This window comes from Alligator mississippiensis, chromosome 7 (genome assembly GCF_030867095.1).
Source record: "Alligator mississippiensis isolate rAllMis1 chromosome 7, rAllMis1, whole genome shotgun sequence".
Lineage (NCBI taxonomy): Eukaryota > Metazoa > Chordata > Crocodylia > Alligatoridae > Alligator > Alligator mississippiensis.
The window spans coordinates 28,813,272-28,833,808 of NC_081830.1; the positions used below are offsets into that span (position 1 = coordinate 28,813,272).

At 45.7% G+C, this 20,537-nt stretch overlaps 1 protein-coding gene and 1 pseudogene across 1 annotated transcript; one reads left to right on the top strand and one right to left on the bottom strand.

The window, feature by feature from the left end:
- LOC102561560 (olfactory receptor 6F1-like) lies at positions 1-5,190 on the top strand (annotated as a pseudogene).
- A 6,882-nt stretch (positions 5,191-12,072) lies between these two features.
- Positions 12,073-17,528, bottom strand: LOC102561787 (chymase). The gene is made up of 3 exons (XM_019489802.2): positions 17,425-17,528; positions 15,937-16,072; positions 12,073-12,243 (listed from the first exon to the last, which is right to left on the bottom strand). The coding sequence occupies exons 1-3, from the start codon at positions 17,526-17,528 to the stop codon at positions 12,073-12,075; spliced, it is 411 nt and encodes a 136-aa protein (XP_019345347.2).
- Positions 17,529-20,537: the final 3,009 nt, after the last annotated feature.

A 20,537-nucleotide genomic window follows, 5' to 3' on the forward strand; every position in this document is an offset into this window, starting at 1 on the left:
ATGGATGATGCACATGTGAGCATCAAAGATCCAGTATGGGACTGCCCTTTGTTCATGAGCAGCCATTGTGCCTGGGTGATCAACTGCACCCATCTCATGTTCACTGAAGTTGTGGTCAAGTTTCCTCCTCCTAGCTATAATGCCTCCATCATACAGTTACTCCCATCTTTGATTCCATTCTACTCATCCCCTTTCACAATCCTCCCCTGATTCACCTTCTCTATTTCCCTCTGCATATTATCCTTACTCTTTCCCACTTACATATTGCCTACATCTAGATATATCTCTGCCCACCCCAACTGAATACCTCTGAGGGAAAAAAACCATATGTATCTACTTTGGGCATACAGCAATCCATCACTGCAGTTAAGGAACGGGAGTTTTAGCTGGGATCTGCAGAAGCTAAAGGATAGACCTAAAGGAGGACTTTGATACCACAATGTTGAGCCTAGAGGTATCAGTGCCAGCCTTCCACTGGCACTATGGAGACAAATCCCTCTCGCCTCCCAGTTAGGACAGCCACCTGGGTTGTGGCCCAGACACATTCCTGTTCCTGCTCTGCCAGCTCTATAATTATGGATGCCAAAAGCAGCAGCAGCAACAATGGAAGTTAAGTACCTCCATCCCAGGCTATCCCATAGCAGCCAGCCTATATGCAGGCATGGGCCTGGGAGGCTGCAAATCCTTTCAGAGGAAAGAGCTAATCCTGATTTCCCACCTCCTTCCTGGGTGATTGCTTTAGTCCCTAGCATCTTGGATGAAAGGGTGACCCCCGCCTCTGGCATCAGCATCATTAATCTAGCCCTCGATTTAGTACTTTCCCTCAGCCTCTTATATTAAGAAAACTTGACCAAAGTCTGTGAAAACTTTCAAGACTACTGAAAGCACATTTATCTGTGAATAAATGAGCCACCAATTTAAACTCCTTCAGCTCCAGTCAAGTTTATATGAGGTGCCTGCCTACAGGATCAGGGGCTGGAGTCAATGGCCAAGGGGCCCTGAGGCCTCGCTTTTCTTTATACTACCCATTCATTTGGAGCATTGGGCCATCAACTGTAGAGTTCAACTGATGCCCTGAAACTTTTCAGTACGTGCAGCCCACATCTCACGTGAAGTGAGGGATTTCCCTGGAGAGTAGAACTTGGATTCCAATTAAGCACCGTGTTTCCAAAGTTTGCATGACAAACATTACACAATTCCCTTGGTCTTTCATTTAAAGACCAGAAGCAGCAAAGCAAAGGCTCTTGGACACCTTGCAAACCAAGCCCTGGTGCCTTGTTCACAGGAAACCTAAGAAGAGAAGATACAGAATCAGCTTCCAGAGAATGACACAAGGAAATTCAAGGTAAAACCAACATTTTCATTCCAGCTAATTTTTCATGGTATAGGAGCTCTATGTAAACACAATCCTGGACATTGTTTTCTTGTACCTTCCTGTGTCAATGCAAGACCTTTTTTTTTTCTTTTTCTTTTTCGGTTTTCTAGGTCCATTGCTGTTTTCCTGGATATATTTAATTAGTGGAAAGGAGGTCTTCTGTTCAGAAAAAAAAGAAGACTCTCTCTTTCTCTCTACATCTCTCAGTCTTGTCCTGGCTTAAATTAGTCTGTTAATCCCTATGTTCCTATAAAAACTGCCTAAGGAATAAATTAAATAATGGAAAAACAAAAAAAAATATTATTTTTAATTAGCAAATATCAAAAAAGCAATTTTTTATTCAACATTTTGGCAGCCATTTTTTATCTACATTTTTTAGGGTTTTCTTTCTCCGCCTGTAACAGTTTGCCACTGCCAGAAGGGTTGACAGAATTTGAGACGGGAGGACAAAACAGAACTAAAAATCAGAAATTATTTTTTAGTTGTAAAAACAGATATTTTCCCAAAAACAGGAAATCTAAGTTATTTTTTTCAAGCAACTCAGTTTATCAAACTCTTTAACATTCAGAGATATATGCAAGATTATTTTTTTCTGTTGCTTTTCAATGTCTTAGTCAAGCATCTACCAAAACTAGCAAGACCCAGAGTAAAACACTTAGCAGCAGAGTTCATCAAACAAGGTAACTTTATGGTATCTTCTAGAAACCATATTTCTAAAAATTATCCAAATTGTCAAAATGTTTCAAATTTAAAGTGTTATCATCTTGATAGCAAATTTCCAGAATGACTAGCTACCACTCAGTGGAGCTGTATCCTCTGCAAATGAGGATCCTTCTTAGCCTGACCCACTGTTTTCAAATATTCTGTATCTTCAAAAGAATTGCAATATGGACCTTTGCAGATATTCCCTGGAAAGCCTGATCTTGATATCATGTTCAACTCCAATGTTTCAGCTCTAAAAGCTGTTGAATCCCATAAGTTTCTCTTCCGTTTGTAACTGGCAAAATTCAGAAACAAAAAAAAACATTAATAAAATAGGAGGTAGTTCTGGAATTACCTGGGCACTGAGATGGGGGCAACTAAACTGCTTGTTAAAACAGTTTTAAAAATATAGTTAGAAGAAGCAGTGTTTGTTCACAGGTTTGTGAACCCATCCTAGCCTTTAAAGAAGCACCGGACCTTGCTAACTTCATCACCAGAAACAAACTCCCTATGACCCAAACCACACCCAATGGATCTGCAGCATGCCAGGACAATAAATACAAAACCTGCCAACATATCTCTACCACCACAAAAATAACTACATCCCACAATAGAATCATCACCATTCCTGGATCCTACATCTGCACCTCCAAAATGTAATATATCTCATCCAGTGCACCAAATGCCCTGATAGAAAATTTGTAGGAGAAACCATACAACAACTGCATGCCAGAATGAATGCACATGGGAAATCCATCAAAGACAAAAATACCAAACTACCTGTGGGGGTACACTTCTCACAAGACAGTCACTCCCTCTCCGATCTCTCAGTTGTAATCCTCAAAGGCAACTTACAACACACCTTTCGTAGACAGGCCTATGAACTTCAATTCATCAACCTGGTGGAGACTAAAAATCATGGACTCAACATAGACATTGGATTTATGACATATTGCAACCTGCCTGACATCTGATTCACCTGGTACCTGCCTGACCTGACCTGACCGTTCACATCTCTTTTTTCCCCACCTTTTCTCCCCTCCCTTCCCCTTCTTCTCTGCCCTTTTACTTCTGTATTCCTTACCATTTCCTTTTTATTTATAGCCTCTTTTCTACCTTATTATTACCAATGTAGTGTTTTTCCTTTGGCCTTTTTTGTCCTCTGTTTTTCTTCTCTCCCCCCCACCCAGGACAAGCCCATCATATACTGAGAAACCTGCGGCTGCAGGGGGCCCTGCAGCTAAGGGGTCCCCTGCGTCTGGCCGCCTGCCACCCCCCCCCGCCTTCACCTCCGCTGCTGGCTTCACATCTGGCTGCTCACGACACCCCACCTCCACTGCCAGCTTCTTTGGCCACTTGCCATCCTGTCCTGCCCCCCTCTCTCCCCCCCCGCAACCACTGGCCTTACATCCAGCTGCTTGCCACCCCCCACCTCCTGCTTCCACCGCTGCGACCAGCTTCTTTGGGGCAGGGGGCCCCAAAACTATTTCTTGCAAGGGGGCCTAAAAAAGTTGTGAGCCGGCACTGCCCGCCAGCCCCCTTCCCTACTTTAGCTTTTGTTTTTTGAATTTCTACCCTTTTATATTTTCACTGACATCCTGTCACATTTTAGCTTTCTCATTCCTGCTTTCCTGATCTCCAACTATTCCCTTTTTCACAAACAGCCTCTTTTCCACCTTGTATTTTATCACTGTTGTTTTCCTCTGACCTTTTTTTTTTCTCTTTTCCCCTGCTCTCTTCCCCCTCCCCAACCCTGCTTTATCTTTGTCTTGCTTATCTCTACCTATTTACATTTTCACTGACATCCCTCCACACTTTTAACTTCTCTCATTCCTTGGAGTCTCAGACCAGTGGAGACTTCCAGTGCCTGAAGCAGGGTGACTGTTCCCAAAAGCTTGCTAAGAACTTTTTTCCAACTACTCAGCTGATCTAATAAAATATATCACATCTAACCAAAGAACCTTGCCACCTTATGGAAATCAAAGCATTTCACAAATGCATTACTATTTCATTTTTTTAATGGGTAAAAGTTAGAACATTTTTTGAATTGAGGGTCAATTCATTCTCTCAATCATTTGGAAAGATTTGGCTTTGGTAATGTTGTTATGATTCATTTCATATCAATATTTGTCTGGTGATAACTTCTTGTAGGTTCACCACGTGGCAAACATCGAAAGGGGAAATCAAACCATCATCACAGAATTCATCCTCCTTGGATTTGGGAATCTACCATTACTGCGCATTCTGCTCTTCCTGCTGTTTCTCCTGATCTACATTGTGACCATGGCCGGGAACCTCCTCATCATCGTGCTGGTTGTGGCTGATCACCACCTGCACACCCCTATGTACTTCTTCCTGGGGAACTTGTCCTGCCTGGAGACCTGCTACAGCTCCACCATCCTGCCCAAGATGCTTTCAGGTCTCCTGAATAACAAAACCATTTCTTTCTTTGGCTGCTTCCTTCAGTTTTATACCTTTGGTTACCTTGCCTGTACTGAATGTGTCCTCTTGTCAGTCATGTCCTATGACCGGTACTTAGCAGTATGTGACCCCCTGCATTATGCAACTGCAATGATCTCAAGAGTCTGTGCTAAATTAGCTTCAGGTTCTTGGATAACTGGATTCCCAGCTCTCACCATAACAGTAAGCTTAATGTCAACGTTGTCTTTCTGTGGCCCCAATAAAATTGACCATTTCTTCTGTGATCTGACACCCCTCCTACAACTCTCCTGTACAGACACCCACATGGTCCACCTGGCAATTTTTGCCTTCACTTCTTTAGCAGCATTCCCCCCATTTCTGCTGACTTTCCATCCTATGCTTGTATCATTGCCACCATCCTGAGAATCCCATCTACCACTGGGAGGCAAAAGGCATTTTCCACCTGCTCCTCCCACCTCACTGTGGTAGCAGTCTTTTTTGGGACCATAATCACTGTGTATCTCACCCCAACAGTGGATACTTGGAGAGCCCTGAACAAAGTACTGTCTGTCTTCTACACTGTCCTCACCCCAATGGTCTACCCCCTCATCTACAGCCTGAGAAACAGGGAGATAAAGGAGGCACTGATTAGAGCTGTTACTCAGTGGCAGGTCTTGCAGAAGGAATCATGATATTGCAGGTGCATTTTGGAGACTGTTTCATGCTCAGAAAGAATAAGCATTCAAAAATGCACATAAGTTAATAAAACAGCAGTTTCTTTTTCTTTACCACAGTTACTCTCTTTATTTTCTATTAAAGAAGACATTTCAGAATTATATAGTAAAATTCACGCCAATGCTTATGGCCGATGCAAACATTGTCATTCTATTCTGTTCAGCACAGGCAAGGCCTCATGTGGTTGTACTGTGTCCAGTTTTGGCTCTCTCCAATTAGATAAGATTTTCTAGAAGACAGAAACAACATGACACAGAGAAAAGGCTGAAGGATTATTTAGTCTAGAGAAAAGAAAAGTGAAGTTGGGAAACTGATAACATTTTTTAAATATGGGAAGGGGGGTTATGAAAAGGATGATGATAACAGTGGAACAGATAAAGAATAACAGTATTCATTTACAGTGGGGGGAAATTTAGGATGATAAGAGGAAGAACTTTCTTGCTATGAGAGTGATTAAACATTGAAACAGACCACCTAGAGAGGCTGTGGAGTCTCTATCCTTGGAAGCTTTTAAGGGAAGATTAGACAAATATTTGACCAGAATCATTTGGACAAGGCTGATCCTGCTTTAAGCATGGGTTTGCATTCAATGATCTCTTAAAGTCCCTTCCAGCTCCCGCACCCCTTTTTCCCTCATGACTTATATTAGAGTAGTGTCTATCAGCCCCAGCTGGAATGGGGCCCCCTCTGTACTAAGCACCAGACACATGCATAGTGAGAGTAATTTTTTAATAATTTAAAATCTACAAAGACAGAGACTGGATTCATAGTGAAACTGGACAGAGGTGGAACCAGAACCCAAAATCCAGGGCACTAACCTTCTCTGTCCCCTTTACATTATTCCTTCCTCATGACTGAAGTTGGGTTTTTCTTGTAGAAGGCTTTTCCTTTGGAAAATACAGATTCATCAAGACCTGACACCCAGGGATCAATAGCCATGACTCCGCTGATGCCAACAGAGATTACCACCGGCAAGGATCCTATCAAACAGAACCACATATGGGGAGCAGAACTTTCTCCTTTAACTTGAATGCCCCATCAGGGGCCCTAGCAGGAAGCCCACCCTGGGCTAATTGCCTAGTGGGCCACACCTGTTTGGGGTTTGACTGGCAGCCCTAGTCCAGCTAATGAGTCCAGCTAATGGCTCCAGCTTGCTGTGGTCTGGGCCTCCTGTTTGGCTGCTGTGCGAGCAGCTTCCCCATTTACCTCCTGTGGAGCTGTAGAGCAGACTCCAGGGCAGGCAGCAGTTCTTGCTGCAGGTCCATGATCAAGTACTCTTGACTTCCTGATCCTGCTGACTGTTCCTGGCTTGTGGCTTTTCCCTTGAATTTGGTAATTCAGCCTCTGGCTTCTCACCTTTGACTTAGCTTGTGATTCAGACCTTGCCTATGGATTTCCCTGGGATCCAACACCTTGATATCTGTTTCCTAACTGTTGATTAGGCCTGTGTTTCAGACTCTGCCTTGGCCTCTGGTGCCCTAACCACTAGGCAAGACTGCACACAACCTGATCCATTATAGTTTGGCTGGCTTCCACTTCCCCTAGCGTGTCAGTGTCTGCTGCAGGGCACGCCCCATTCCCCATGATGGGCTCCTCAGCCACTGCGGTTGGCTGCCGGCAGAGTTGCTATAACACAAGGGCAAAGCGCTGCAGCTTCAGCTGCGATGAAGACTCCTCTGCAGAAGAGGGAGACGCTGAGGGCCCAGGCTGCTGCTCATAACTCCTGCTCATCCTTTCAGACCTCCAGAGGCACCTCTGCCCCTGTGCTTGAACGGCAGCCCTGGGAAGTTTGTGGGGTCTCTTCACCAGTGTTACCATCTATTTACTCCCTGTCCCCAGATCTACCACTCCAACGAGGAGAATGTGGGCATGATGATCCACCTCCTTTCTGGTGAATCCCTGGATTGGGTTGTGCTGTGCTGGAGAGGTCCAAGTCCCCTCCTGGATAATGTGGATGAGTTTATTCAGGCTAGATCAGCAGTGTCTGACCCCATCTGGACCAGACCATTGTGGTTGGCCCTGAAAGGGCAGAAGTAGGGTCCCAGTGGGTCCCAGCCCTGTTTCCAGAGTCCAAGAGGCCTGCTCTGACTCCAGCCCTGTTCCCAGAGTATCTGAAGCCTCCTCCTGCTCCAGCTCCAGTTCCTGCCCTGTTCCTGGGACTCCCAAAGCCTGCTCCCAAGGCCAGCCCCAGTTCAAGCCCTGTCCCTGAAGCGCAAAAGGCCAGCTCTGAGTCTGGTGCCAGCTCCAGCTCTGTTCCTGGTCCCTCTGCCTGCTCCAGCTGTAGTTCCTGTTCTGACCCTGAAGCCTACTCAAGCTCTAGTTCCGGGGCTTGCCCAGTTCCCAGAGCTCCTAAACCCAGCTCAGGCTCCTGTTCCCATTCTGTACCCAACATCTCCAAACCTGGCTCTTGATCTGACCTCTCTTTTTGCTTGGCCCTTGGAGCATTCAAAGTCTGCTCCAGTCCCTGCCTTGTTCCCAGAGCATCCCTAACTCACTCCATCCCCAGTGCTAGCTCTAGCTACTTCTTCATTCCTGTAACCTCCAAGGCCCACCTGGATTTCAGCTCAAGCTCCTGCATGGTTCTTGGCAAATCTGGTTTCAGGCTCTGGCTTCAGTATAATGTGACATCTCCAAATCCAACTCTGGGCCCAGCCTCTATCCCTGCACTGTTCCCAGAGTACCTCAAGCCTGCTTCTGCCCAGTTCCCAGGGCCTCTATATTTGGCTCTGATTTCTGTTCTCACTCTGCTCCTGGAGCATTTAAAATCCACTCTTACTGCAGCCCCAACCCTGGAATTTCTTAAGTCCACCCATTTTTCTCCAGGTAAAAGGAAACTAGAAGATTTACTAATACATGGGGGGCCTATAGCTATATTTGTTCAATTTAAGGTAGAAACAAAAAGAAATAACTTGATTGGAAACTGCATTCACTTGCTATATCATACATTATTTTTGACTAGCTTGCTCTTTTGAATACATAAACAAAAGATGTTTTTTCTTTAGTCCTGTAGTCATTAGCATTAAATAGACATCTTTTTTCAGAGTCATAAAACAAAACCTGGCCTTCTTAAGCATCTTGGCACTTCATCCAATACTTTGGTGAAAGTTATTTCTGGTAGACCCTGACTCCATGTGGCGCCCAACAACTAGAGAGATGAGGATCCAATTGCCCATGGATCCTATTACTCATTAGCCAGAGCAAGCAGGGAGCAAACACCAGCACACATTGCTCACAACAGCTTTATTCAGAATAGAGACAGCTTTGGACAAGGATCCCAAAAAACAACAAACCGGGGACCTGCCCTGAACAACAGTTCTTTTCACTTTTTATACACCTTGGTTCATAGTCAGTAACATTCCCCTGCCTTCATCCTTCCTCCTGTTCCACTCATTTCTCCTCCCATTTCAAGTTTCTCCTCTGTTTACTCTTTACTTCATTAGCATAGACTTGCCTATGCATTTCATGCATTTACATGCCTCTCTGCTAAGAGTGCATGCGTAAAGCCATGAACTCCGGTACTCTCAGCGACTTGATGGTTCTTTCTTGTTCTTTGCTGATTTCAGCACCATCTCCAAGGTCTGGCTTCTGTCTTATCTCCTGACGATAGCTGGTGGGCTGTGTCTTGTTCTTCTTATACAAGGAATCATGTATCCTGCACACTATTCCATTGTTAAAGAAACTACTTGCCTAAGCATTTGCAAGGTTAGCCTTAATATATCATCCTGCCTTGTGACCAGCAGCTCGGCTGAGACACAGGTTAAAGCCTTGTTCCAGCTGCAGGTTCAATGCTCCTCAATAATCCAAATTATTCTTACCCTAACAATTTCCACACCTGAATTAATGTTTTTACAACAGTTAATGTTTTTAGCTAGAGTTAAAAATAAGCTACAGGACCATGCAATAAACTACAAGTTAAAAATAAGCTACATTCCCAGGAGCAGCTAACAGAATTGCAGGAGAAAGAATAGTTTGATTAGCGAAACATTGTGGCCATTAAAAAAGGACAGAGAGTCATTGAATGCCTATGAAATGAAGAGTTTAGAAGGAATCGGGTAGCTTGTAATGATCCAGGAAGTCAAGCCACTCCTTCTGCTGCCTGAATAGAAATGCTGCTGCCGTTAGCGGCGTTGCTTATGCAGAACTGCATCTTCTGTATATCAGTGACAAGGCTGGTGGAGACATCATAGTTCAGATCCAGGTAGACAATCAAGTCCCCGTCTTTGTTCTGGAAGATGCTGGTCTCTGGATATTTTTTATGAGACCAATGGGTACTTTGAGTTCTGAGCATGGGATAAGGGAAATTTAGGGTTTCAGAGCCTAACAGACTTTAAGATGTGATTGATCTCCTAGTCTCCTGGACCCTAAGTAGTGGACATGAGCTATAGAACCCCTCTGGATTTCTGCACCAACTCCCATAATTTTTTGTTACCTAAAATATGTATTTTAGAAAAAAATTTCCAGTCCTCACTTAAGCCCAAGTAGTTCCAGTTGGAATATTTTTCTCCCTAAGGAAACTTGAAATATTTCAAAGTTTTTATGGAAATTTAAATTTTGTAATGCTTCCTGGTTGGGAACTGTAATTTGGTTCTCTTTTGCCCACTCTTCTCTGGGCCACAGTCCTTCTTCAGACTGCATCTCCCATAATATTCTATAGTTTCCACTCCTTGGTGACAGAAGGAGGGGCAGCAAATCACATAATTGAAATCTTTATATGATGGGTTATCAGGTCAGGGCTGAATGATGAGGATGGTACCCACAGACATACCACTCCTATTATTAGCTGCTAATTCTACTGAAGTACCAAGCAGAGACATGAGTCAGGGCTTGCAGTGGGTATCCGTGTTGTAAAAAGCTTTAAAAATTCAGTTTTGTTTTATTACTGTCATACCCAGGAGCATATATAATCTTAGAACAGGACCCCACTGCATTAGTACCTGTTATTTCAAGTAGTAAACTTAAAGCACCGTAATTACGGCCCATTAATGAATGTGTAGATGAGCCCACTGACTCACATGACTCACTGACTCACAATTTGATCCCACATGTGAGTGCTACGTGAATGAGATGCCTATGTGAATGTAAATAGATAGCTTATAAAGCACCAGAAGATGGCAGTGCAGGACAAGTACAGAAAGCGGAGATGGCTCAAAAATGAAGGTAGACAACTACAGACTGGAAATAATGTGCTGCTTTTAAATATGAGAGTAATCAGCCATATGAACAGCTTGTGAAGGACTGTGGTGAATTTCTTCTTCACTGGCAAATTTCAGATCCAGACTGGACTTTTTACCATTGATGAACTGTTAGTCCTGGGATCAGTTCAATTCCTTGCTCTGCAAGACAGCTTTCTCTCTGAACTTAGCAGGTTAATGAAGTCTGGGTGTCAGTCTCAACCCCTCTCTCTCCTATTTTTCCTTTTTTCAAGATAAATAGGATGATGATGAGTGATCACTTGAGTGCTTTCCAGCTGCTTTCAATCAGCATCTGTCACTAGTTAGTTCAGAACCAGCAGTCAGGGCATAAATGCAATTCCTGATGGATGAAGCTTCCCTCCTTGCTTGTTTTGGCCATCTTTGTTCCAGGACTGATATGAACAGCATCACTAAAAAAAAGTTGCTTTAAGGTCCTGAGGTTAATTCCCCCTTGCTGAAAAGCCAATTAGTAATGCCTACTGCCGTTTGGTAGGAGTGGCAAGCGACATTGGGCACAACAGGGCATTATTTATACCGCACATATCAACCTAAGTTTGGCCTCAGGGCGGAGACAACAACATTTAGATCAGAGATTCTCAGTCTTTTTAGACTCAGAGCACACCTTGGAAAATGCCAGCTCTTAGTTTTTGCTTCTTTTTTGACTACAGAAAAATACCAGATCAGTTTTTCTGTTGTAAAGAACTCAGAAAGGCCACAACAGGTCCAAATGCTTTTGCTACTACAGATTCCTATTTGAAACCCTGGGTTTATGTTGTGAAGCATGTCTGTACACTTATCAGTGCTAATACTGCATGACACCCTGCAGCACCCTTGAAAGGATCTCAAGCTACCCTGGCTGAGAAACACTAGTTTAGATATACCCTTATACCATTTGCCCAGCAATGCCTGATGCCAGACCCCACTGGAGAAGCAAACCCCTTTGTAACAGGGGACACATCCTTATCTCTTTCCTTCATAGGAATGCTCCACACTATTCTCTCCGCAGTGATGGCTCAAACCCACCTCAGTCCTGCTTTCTCTGGGCCCCTCTTGTTTTTGTCTCTGCTGGTAAATGACTCCTGTATGCTTCCTTTTGACACCAAGGTCCTATCCTCCATCCCATTCTCCCTCCCCCAGGGCTGGGCACCCCGCTCTATCCCTCTATCCCAGTGTTTCTCAACCTTACGAGAATCAAGACCCCCTTGAAAAAGGTCAGTTCTGAGCTTTCACTCATCTATGGACTACAGACAAATAACAGAGCTGGTCTTTTGTTGCAAAGAACTGAGAGAGACCATAACACACCAGAGTTTTTTTAACACTTTGGATTCCTGTTTGAAACCTCTGGATTTGTGTTGTGCATCTGGTTTGCACACCTAACAGTACTAGCAGTGTATGGTACCCCACAGCACCCTTGAAAGGAGTTCAGGGCACCTTCGGTGCTGCAGCACTGTGGTTAATGTATCCTGATGCATCCTAGACCCCCCACCCCCACTATCTATTTATACCCACTACCCCCATACATCCCCACCATCTATACCCATCTCTCTCTATCCCCACATACCCTCTATCCCCATAAGACCCCTCTGATCTCACACACCTGCCCCACCCTGTACCCCCTCCCTACTCCTCTCCTTCCAGCAGCTCCCCCTAACCCCTGTCCTTTGCTCCCCCTTCTCCCATGGGTCTCATAGTTTTCCATATCCAAGGCATGAATGCCGAGATGCGTGTGAACACTGCCGGAGGTCTGCCATCCTGGTTGCCAAAGGAAACGATGCCTTGGGCCACTCCATCACAGACCAGCGAGCCCCCAGAGTCACCCTGCAACACAGCAACAACACAGGGGTTAGGACCGTAGTGTCCTTCTGTGACCCCTTCCCAGGGATAACCTCAGTGTCCAGACTCCTGCTTTTCATCCCCAGCTCTGGGAAGGTGGGGTCTGGTGGGTAGAACAGTCAGCGGGGCTGGAGTCAGGACACCTGGGTTCTACCCGTGCCTCTTGCATCAGAGGAAAGTGTATGCCCCTCTGAACCAATTAGTCTCTAAGGTGCCACCCTGCCCTGCCCTGCCTTCTGTCTGCCTGACTTCAGACTAACACAGCTACATACTTCTATCTGGCTCTAGGAGGGGGGTGAGACAGAGGGACACTGCTGGGCAAGGAAGGGGAGAATCAGGGCTCCTGGCTTCCTTCCCAAGTTATGGGAGGTGCAGAAGGTTTACTGGTATTGTGTAGATGGGTTAGCAAGTGTGGTATCAAGCCCAGCATCGCTCTCTCCTAGCAGGGCTGAGTCTGGACTTCTACTGTTGGGACTGGGAACGGTGTATGGCACTGGTTCTCAATTGTTTTAAATCCAAGGCACTCCTCCCCAGCCGAGTGGAACTGTCTCACATGCCTTGTTTCTAAGAGAGGAGTGCAGACCTGGACTAGGAAACACTGCAACAGGAGCACTCCCTCCTTCCTACATTAGGTTTGTCTGATAAAGCAGGCAGGAGCGCCCGCTCCTGATCTAGCTCCACATGAGGCATGCTGGGCAGTTTCACCTGGCTGCAGTGGCCACAGCAGCAGTGCACATGCCACAGCACCCCTGAAAGGGTCTTGCAACACACCAGAGTGCCACAGCACCCCAACTGAGATACGCTGGTGTAAGGTTAGTGCAGTGATTCTCAACCAGGGTGCCATGACACTGCAGGGTGCCAACAGGTTCCTTTTGAAGAGTGCCACAGGGTATAAAGAAATAAGCATAGGCTCAAGCTTGTTCCTGCCTGGCCTGTCTCCTGCCCCCACTGCCCAGCCTCTCTTGCAAGGTAATATATGCATTAGGTTTTGAAAGTGGGTGCAGTTCAATTCACAAAATTATGGGTGGGGGCCTTGAGTGCAGTGAGAGGTGCCTCGAGTCCAAGAAGGTCAAGAACCACTCTTCTAGAGCATGGAGCAGGCCTGAGAGTCATGCTTCTTCCTAGGTACTATTTCCAGCTCTGCCACTGACTCACTCTGTGTCCTCAAGCAAGTCACTTAACCAGCATTCCCAAGGCCCTTTCTGAGAAGCTGAGCTAACAGAGGCTGCCTGTGCACAACTATAAGAGCTGTGATAAACCCCCATGAGAGATTATTAAAAAGAGAAATTATTAGAAAGAATATCTAATGTACCTTAAATGGTGTCTTCAATCCTTGGGGATCATCTGCACACATCATGGTGGAGGGGTCATATTCCCTGGCAAACCTCTTCTGACAGGCGGTATCATTCACTCTCAGATCCACTTACTGCAGACTGGCTGGAGGAAAACGGCTCTTCACTGACGTATCCCTCCAGCCAGCAACATTGCAAATGGTCCTTTTTTTCACCCGGCATCTTGGTTTAGGGAGACGTATAGGTTTCACTGCCTTAGTCAACCTGGCCTTATGTTGGAGCTGACAGATAAAAGATGCATGACAACTCAGTGGGGTTATGCCTCTTGCCAGATTTCTGTTTAAAAGATACAGCTGTAATGGAACTGGTCAAAAACCTATAAATCAAAATATTGCCCCTCCTTCATCCTCCTTGCAAAATGGAAGTGATTATATTCCTAATAGCATAGCTGCATTTTTCTAACTGATCTGCCTACATGCACGCAGTAAGCAAAAGGTGTGTCAGCTTCTGGCATGAATTAATAGTTCATGCTGTTGATCTGTTCACTGTCTCAATAAATCTGTTCTTACAGTATATGTGAGCAGAGCAGTCATTTGCTCAGCTGACCGCAGCTCTGACAACTTAGAGCCGTTTGTGGGCTGCTATATATTACTGCTTTACTCCCCGAGCCACTGGACAATAGCAGAGCTTTTCTTCACCATCCCCTGACTTATACCAAACACTGGAACAAAGATAATGGTTAAGGAGACCTTTGCATCTTAGTTGGACTGGTCTGCTTTGCAAAGGTCATGCTTTCAGAAGCCCCAGTTCCCCCTAACAGAGTCCTGGCTCTGCAAGCCGACCGATTGTGTCAGAGAAATTGTGAGAGCCCAACTATATCTGGACATTGGTAGGAAAAAGGGAACAGAAGCAAAAGGACTGAAAGCTGACTACTATGACTGACTTTCATTTTGCTTCCTGTTCCTTGGTGACCACAAGTGGGTCTATAGTTAGCCTCTTAGGGAGCCAGGATGGAAACTCACGTGAGCACATGACTTCAGCATACATAACGGGTGGGCAAAAGGACAGATCTGGCTCATGGCTGGACTCCATTTTCCAGCAGCCCCTGCCCATGCGGCTCCCAGCCAGTCTCCCTGGAAATCCCAGAATCGCGGGGCCATTATAGTGTGGGGCCACAGAACTGGAGCTCTGCCCTGGTGCCACACTGTCATGGCCACACATCCCCGCTGCATACCCTGCCCATGCAGGTTCCACACCCGGCAGCGGCTGCAGGGCAGATGGACCAGGGTGCCCAAGCAGCAGGGCTGGGTCCAGTGGCAGCAGCCAGGAGTTAGTGCTCCAGGGACTGCTGAGAAATGGAGTCTGCCATGAGCCAGATTTGCCCACCCTGATACATAGTAACATCAGTGGGAAATGGTGTGATATGGTGGTTCATCTAGCAGCATAAGCTCACTAGAGATAAGCACTGTGATGACATAGTAGCTGCAGTCACACAAAATTATTGAGAATGGGGGTGTCATCTCAGGGCAGCACCTGAAATAGGGTCAGGTCATTAGCGACAGGGAGATGTGACGAAGCTTGCATCTGAACCACTGTGAGCATAACGGGGGCCAAACCCTGTTACTGAGAGCAGGGCCAGGCAGCAGAGGTAGAAAGCTGCAAACCCAGATAAAAAGCAGCTGGCAGCTCATTGAGTAAAGGGCTGCTGATGGGACCAAGGAAACACCTGTAGCCTGCTGAGAGGCTCCCACATCAGGTGCTGAGAAGGAGGAATGAGAGGTAAAGGGGGCAGTCTGATATGGGTAGAGCTGGGAGAAGCAGCGCAGGGAAGTGGAGAACGGCCCTGGCTGTGCTCGCTGGAGGAGCCCCGGGCTGAGCAGGGAGGCAATGCGGGGACTGGAAAGTTACGAGCAGGCCCAGGAGGGCCCGAGCTGGGGGCAGCAGCAGAACTGCGGAGGAGCAGGGGAGCACATGGGGAAAGGCACCCAGTGACCTTGGTTGTGTTAGGGTTTTGCTTTAGGCTCCTGATAGGCTGTGAGGCCTGGATGTGGCTGAGGGGTGGAGAAGGAGGCCACTGAACATGCCCCACAGAGGGGCTTAGATGAGTGCTGCCCTGGTGGGCTGCTGGAGCCTGTGAGCTGTGAGCAGGCTGTCGGAGCCCGAGAGATGGTGCAGGGCCGTGCACCCAGGACCCCCCAGGGCTCTGGTGGCAGCTCCCAGAGTTGTTAACAATGATTAAGGCATGGCAGGTGAGGACAGGGTGGTATGTGGAGTGACCCCAGAGTGGAAGGGGTGGGATCAAAGTGGGCACAAGGAGGCACCACTCTGGCTGCTGACAGCAGATGTCTCTACAAAGAGGCCGCGGGGCACGGAGATGGGACAGTACCTGCAGCAGCAGGATGTCGTTTTCCAGAGTCATCTTGTTGTATTTCTTGTGAGGGAACATCTTCTGCACTCGGATGCATTGTTGGCTCTTCTCTTTCTTTTTCAGATTATGGGCTCCCAGATAAACAGTGATGTTCCTCAAAGCAACAGAGCCAGAGCTGAAACCTAACCTTGGGAATTGCTACATGGTACTGCCCAGCCCACCCGGGGTCCTTCCATGCACATGTCCTCTCCCACCAGCTCTTTGACCCCAGTTCAAGCAGGATTTGTCCCTTGCTCCATTTGCTTCCTTCCCTCAAGGCCAAGTGAAGCTTTGTCATAATGACCAAGGTTTGTTACTGAAACCAGCAGAAGAGAAAAGCTGGCCACTGAGTCACTTGAAAGTTTAGAGATCAGAAGATTTAGGTTGAGTGGAAAATTAGGAGTGCAGGTCAGTAAAACTTAAATAGGGCTGGGCAAAAAGACAGACACACTTGTTCGCTGGTTCTCAGGAAGCATTTCATGAAATCTATGCTACAAATTCTCACCTTTTGATATTTTGTGGTTTCCCTTTGGCTGGTATTTCTGGTTTCCCCTTAGCTTTTTTCTCATGTTCATGACCTCTCTTCCTCCCTCCCCTCTTTTGTTTTATTTTTTCTATTGTACCACAGAAAAAGGGTGTGGGAAGAACAATGAGGACTCACTTAAAAAAAAAAAAGAAGGAAAATAATGGAAACAATTCCCAAAAGCTAACTTTCTTTTTCAGCTTTTACTGAAAAATACATTTTTTTTTCCTTGTAAATAACTTCAATTTGGTCAAAATGACATTTTTAGTCAAATAATAATTTGCTTAAAACATTCTCTTCAGGTCAAACTTCTCTTATGTCTTTTCCACATTCCTTTTTGGAAGGCAAAGTTTTGGTAGGTAGGTAATCATTAAAACAACAAAGAGAAGTAAAAATTAAAGTAAATGTTTTTAAAGGTAGAAATAAAACATTCCCAAACAAAAAATGCTAAATAAAAAGTTTATATGGTGATCAGGTAGCCACCCACTAATGCTAACACAAACCTTGAAGGGTGCTTTCAAAAGTGAGATCATTATCAAATGATGTTATGCTTGGTTAAAGCTAGACATCCTTGTTTAAGCAGTCATTAATTAATAACAACCAGACATTGTTGTTGATCATTTTCAAGTCAGGTAGACAAATAAATGGGTTGCTTCAGTTAAAAGTGTGAGCAGGTTTCTATTAATGACCAATTAACTACAAGATATCTGTAAAATGTGTGGTGTTGATCATTAAAAGAAAATCGAGTTCTCATTAATAGTGGAGGGGATTGGGCATCTCCTCAAAATATCACCCTCTTCAAGGTTAAACCTTAGCTCTGCCCTACCACTTTCCTCCTCAGTTCTGGCCCCTCCTCTCTTCCCCACAATGTCTAACCACAATAATCTTCCCAATCTTGCAGAAAATGGAGATTTGGCAGAGGAGATGATGTCTGAATTTCTTACCTTCCCTTGCCACAGTGAGCAGCCGTTATTACAAAGTTCTTGCTCACCAGGAACCCACCACATTCACCATTATAATTCTTGCTTCTGATTTTCAGGAGGGCCATGTAGGGTTTGGAATGGGCCTTCACTCACCGGTCACCGATTATCTTCCCTTTAAAAAAATATTCAGAGCGAATTAGGCAGGGGCCATTGTGCTGTACTTTCTGCATGGGTCCAACGCAACCAAAGATCCCTCCTCTCTGAAAGCTATTTGGTGGTCTGTGTGTGAAACCGATTTGTGGGGTCTCAGCTCAGCGTGCGTCTGCCATTGTATTGGCATTAACCAGTTTCCTTTCTGGCAGCCCCAGCACAGAGGACATAGGCTGAGTGGGTGGCATATACTGTACTGAATGCTCCCCTTCTCCCTTGCATAATTTCATACTTGTCTAGTGAAGGCAGTAGAGAGAGACAAAGCTACCAGGTCCTTTCTCTGTTATTAAGAAGGGAGTGAGGTAGGAGTCACAACTCCTGAGTTTTATTCCTGTTTCAGTAAGAGAGCAGAATCAGACGAGTTGGGTTGGAAGAGGCCTGAGAGTCAGGTCTCCTGGATTCTATTCCCATTTCTCCCAATAACTTAATGGATAATGCCGAGCCAGTCCCTTTCCCTCTCTGGCTGGTTACCATATGTAAAATGCAGATAATGAGCTTCATGTATTAAACTGCTGGGGCTGACAAATGGGAAGATGAGATCCTCAGGTGAGATGGAGGGCTCAATGCGGGACAAATGGGAATACTGTCATTTGTGGCTTTAAGACAGATCACTACATTCATTCCCCTTTAGTTAGGTCAGTAACATGGTAATGGTGTTACATCAGCATTGCCAACTGTTTGTATATTTAGGAACCCTCCACAAATAACCAGGCTAAAAATTCCTATCCATAAATTGCATGAAGAAATGTGCCATCTGTAAAAACATGAAGCAAAAACAGCTCCATGAAATCAGCTCTGTAAAAATCAGCTGAAGCTGAAGATCCATGGTCAAAAAAGCACAGGAAGAGTACAACAGTGTCAGTGTCTGAGCAGAAGTATAGCACCCTGAATGCAGCTCCTGGGGCTTTGTGGGTCCTTCCCCAACCCTCAGCCATGTTCTGGTACTGCCTCCTGTCTATGGGTGTCAGGTAGGCAGAGAGTGGAGCTGGTGGGGCAGCGCAGTGCCTGGTGCAGTCCAGGGGAACTGGGTGTCAGGGTTAGTAAGGGACTTGAGGGAACATTGTGTTAAACTACGGTCACATTCAAGTACAGTTGCCATCCCAAGAAAACTTAGGTTTTTGCTGATAATCTGCAAATTTACTGATGACTGAACTTGTTAACTATACCCTGTTTTGGGGCCTAGGATAAGGGTTCCATTTACATTACATAAAACAGATGTCAGTGAACATGTTTGTAAGTTAAAAAAACTGCACATTTTCCAAAGAAAAAAAGAAAAGAAAATGTCTTGGGTAGGCAACTTTGTGTTGCATGGAGGAATCAGGATTTCCCTTGTATTGAATGGGTGCTGAAGTCTGTGGACCTGTTAAACCTAGACGACAGATTCTTCTCTCACCAACCCTGGCAAAGATATAAGCTCAGGGACTTCACCCAGAAACACAAGGTGTCTAACAATCAACATTTAAGGCTATAAAGGATTATTAGATCAGCCAGTCTGAACTGTAGTGCACACTTTGCTAGAAAACAACTTCTCTTCTATGAAAAACATCATGTTTTCAAAAAGTTTCCTCCCAGGTGGAACAAAGAGTTTAAAAAAAGCAGATCCCCTGAGCTCCCTGACTCTCCAACCCTCCTGCCTGATTCCTCCCAGACTTTTCAACACACCTCAATGTCCCTGCAGACCACTTCATCAGAGCTCTCCCGTGGGGCACTCTCCCAGCAAGGATGTCTTAACCTGTACAGGATAGGACAGTACAGTTCACTTGGCTTCCCCTGTATTCAGCACAGTGACTTGTGTTTGTCAAAAGCATCTTTCAGGAAGACAGGTAGTCTAGGTGTGCAGGTTTAATCACCCTCCTTGTGCCTTGTTTCTTATTTGAATTTTCCAGCTTTGGCTTCCACCCACTGGGCCTTGTTCTATTTCTTTCTCCCAGTTGAAAGAGCTTTTCCCTAGTCTCTATTTCCCATGTCATTGTCATTGTACACTGAGATGAAGTCACCTCTCGGTCTTCTGTCTGAGCAGTCAAATAAATTGCTTTCTTTAGGTCACTTGCCATCAGGCAGTTTCCCCAACCCCCAAACCACTTCTGTTGTACTTCTCTGCACATTCCAATGTTTCAGTATTTTAAAAATAATATGATATCCCTCTCGAGCTTAGATTAACTTACTGAGACCTCTGCAAGCCCAGCTACTAAGCAGGTGCTCTGGCAGGACTCATGGACCGCCTCCATCCCTACTGCCCTTGATCCCTTTTACTTACCAGCCTGAGCCCAAGGGAGAAGGAAGAAGACTGTGGGGAGCAGAAACATCAACTGCATTGTCACAGGAAAGTGCACTGGCCCCTGTGGAACTGGGGGTTATATGGCCTGGAGGTGACCTCAAGGTGAAGTTCACATTCACAGTGGTGGGGACAGGGATAGGATCTGCCCCTGCAGGACACCGATCTCGCATGAAGTGCTGGAAGGAAGACAGACCCTCCAAAGCTGGGGGTGTTCCCCTTACAGCTGGGTAACACATGAGTAGGCTCAACCTCTGCAGAGGAGCTCGGAGCTGATGGACTTGTTAGCTGTAGCTCTTTTCCCACATCAGAGCTATTGGGTGGTGGCTGTGGTTAACCCCGAGCTATTTCAGTTTCGGGTGAGAATGTAGCATTTAATCCTTCTGGACAGACAATCAGCGTGACAGGGTCTGCACTCTAGTTAGCACAGTGCTGAAAACCATGGTGCAGCAGCTGGGTGCTCTTGGTGTGCAAGTACCTTGGAGCCCCAGCTCAGACCCCAACCCAATCATGCCAAGTGCTGCACAAGCACAAATAGGACAGCACAACCACCAAAGAATTCATGTAGAAGCAAGTGCAAAATATGTGGCTGAGATCTGCCAGGACACACTATGGACAGAAACAAGTTTTGGTTTCAGCCAAATGTTCC

Coding starts and splice junctions, on each gene's coding strand:
- LOC102561787 (XM_019489802.2), bottom strand. CDS start 17,528: ATGGCCCTCCTGAAAATCAGAAGCAAGAATTATAATGGTGAATGTGGT. Junction 16,073..17,424: donor GCTCACTGTGGCAAGGGAAG/GTAAGAAATTCA, acceptor TGTTGCTTTGAG/GAACATCACTGTTTATCTGG. Junction 12,244..15,936: donor ACGACATCCTGCTGCTGCAG/GTACTGTCCCAT, acceptor GCTGTGTTGCAG/GGTGACTCTGGGGGCTCGCT.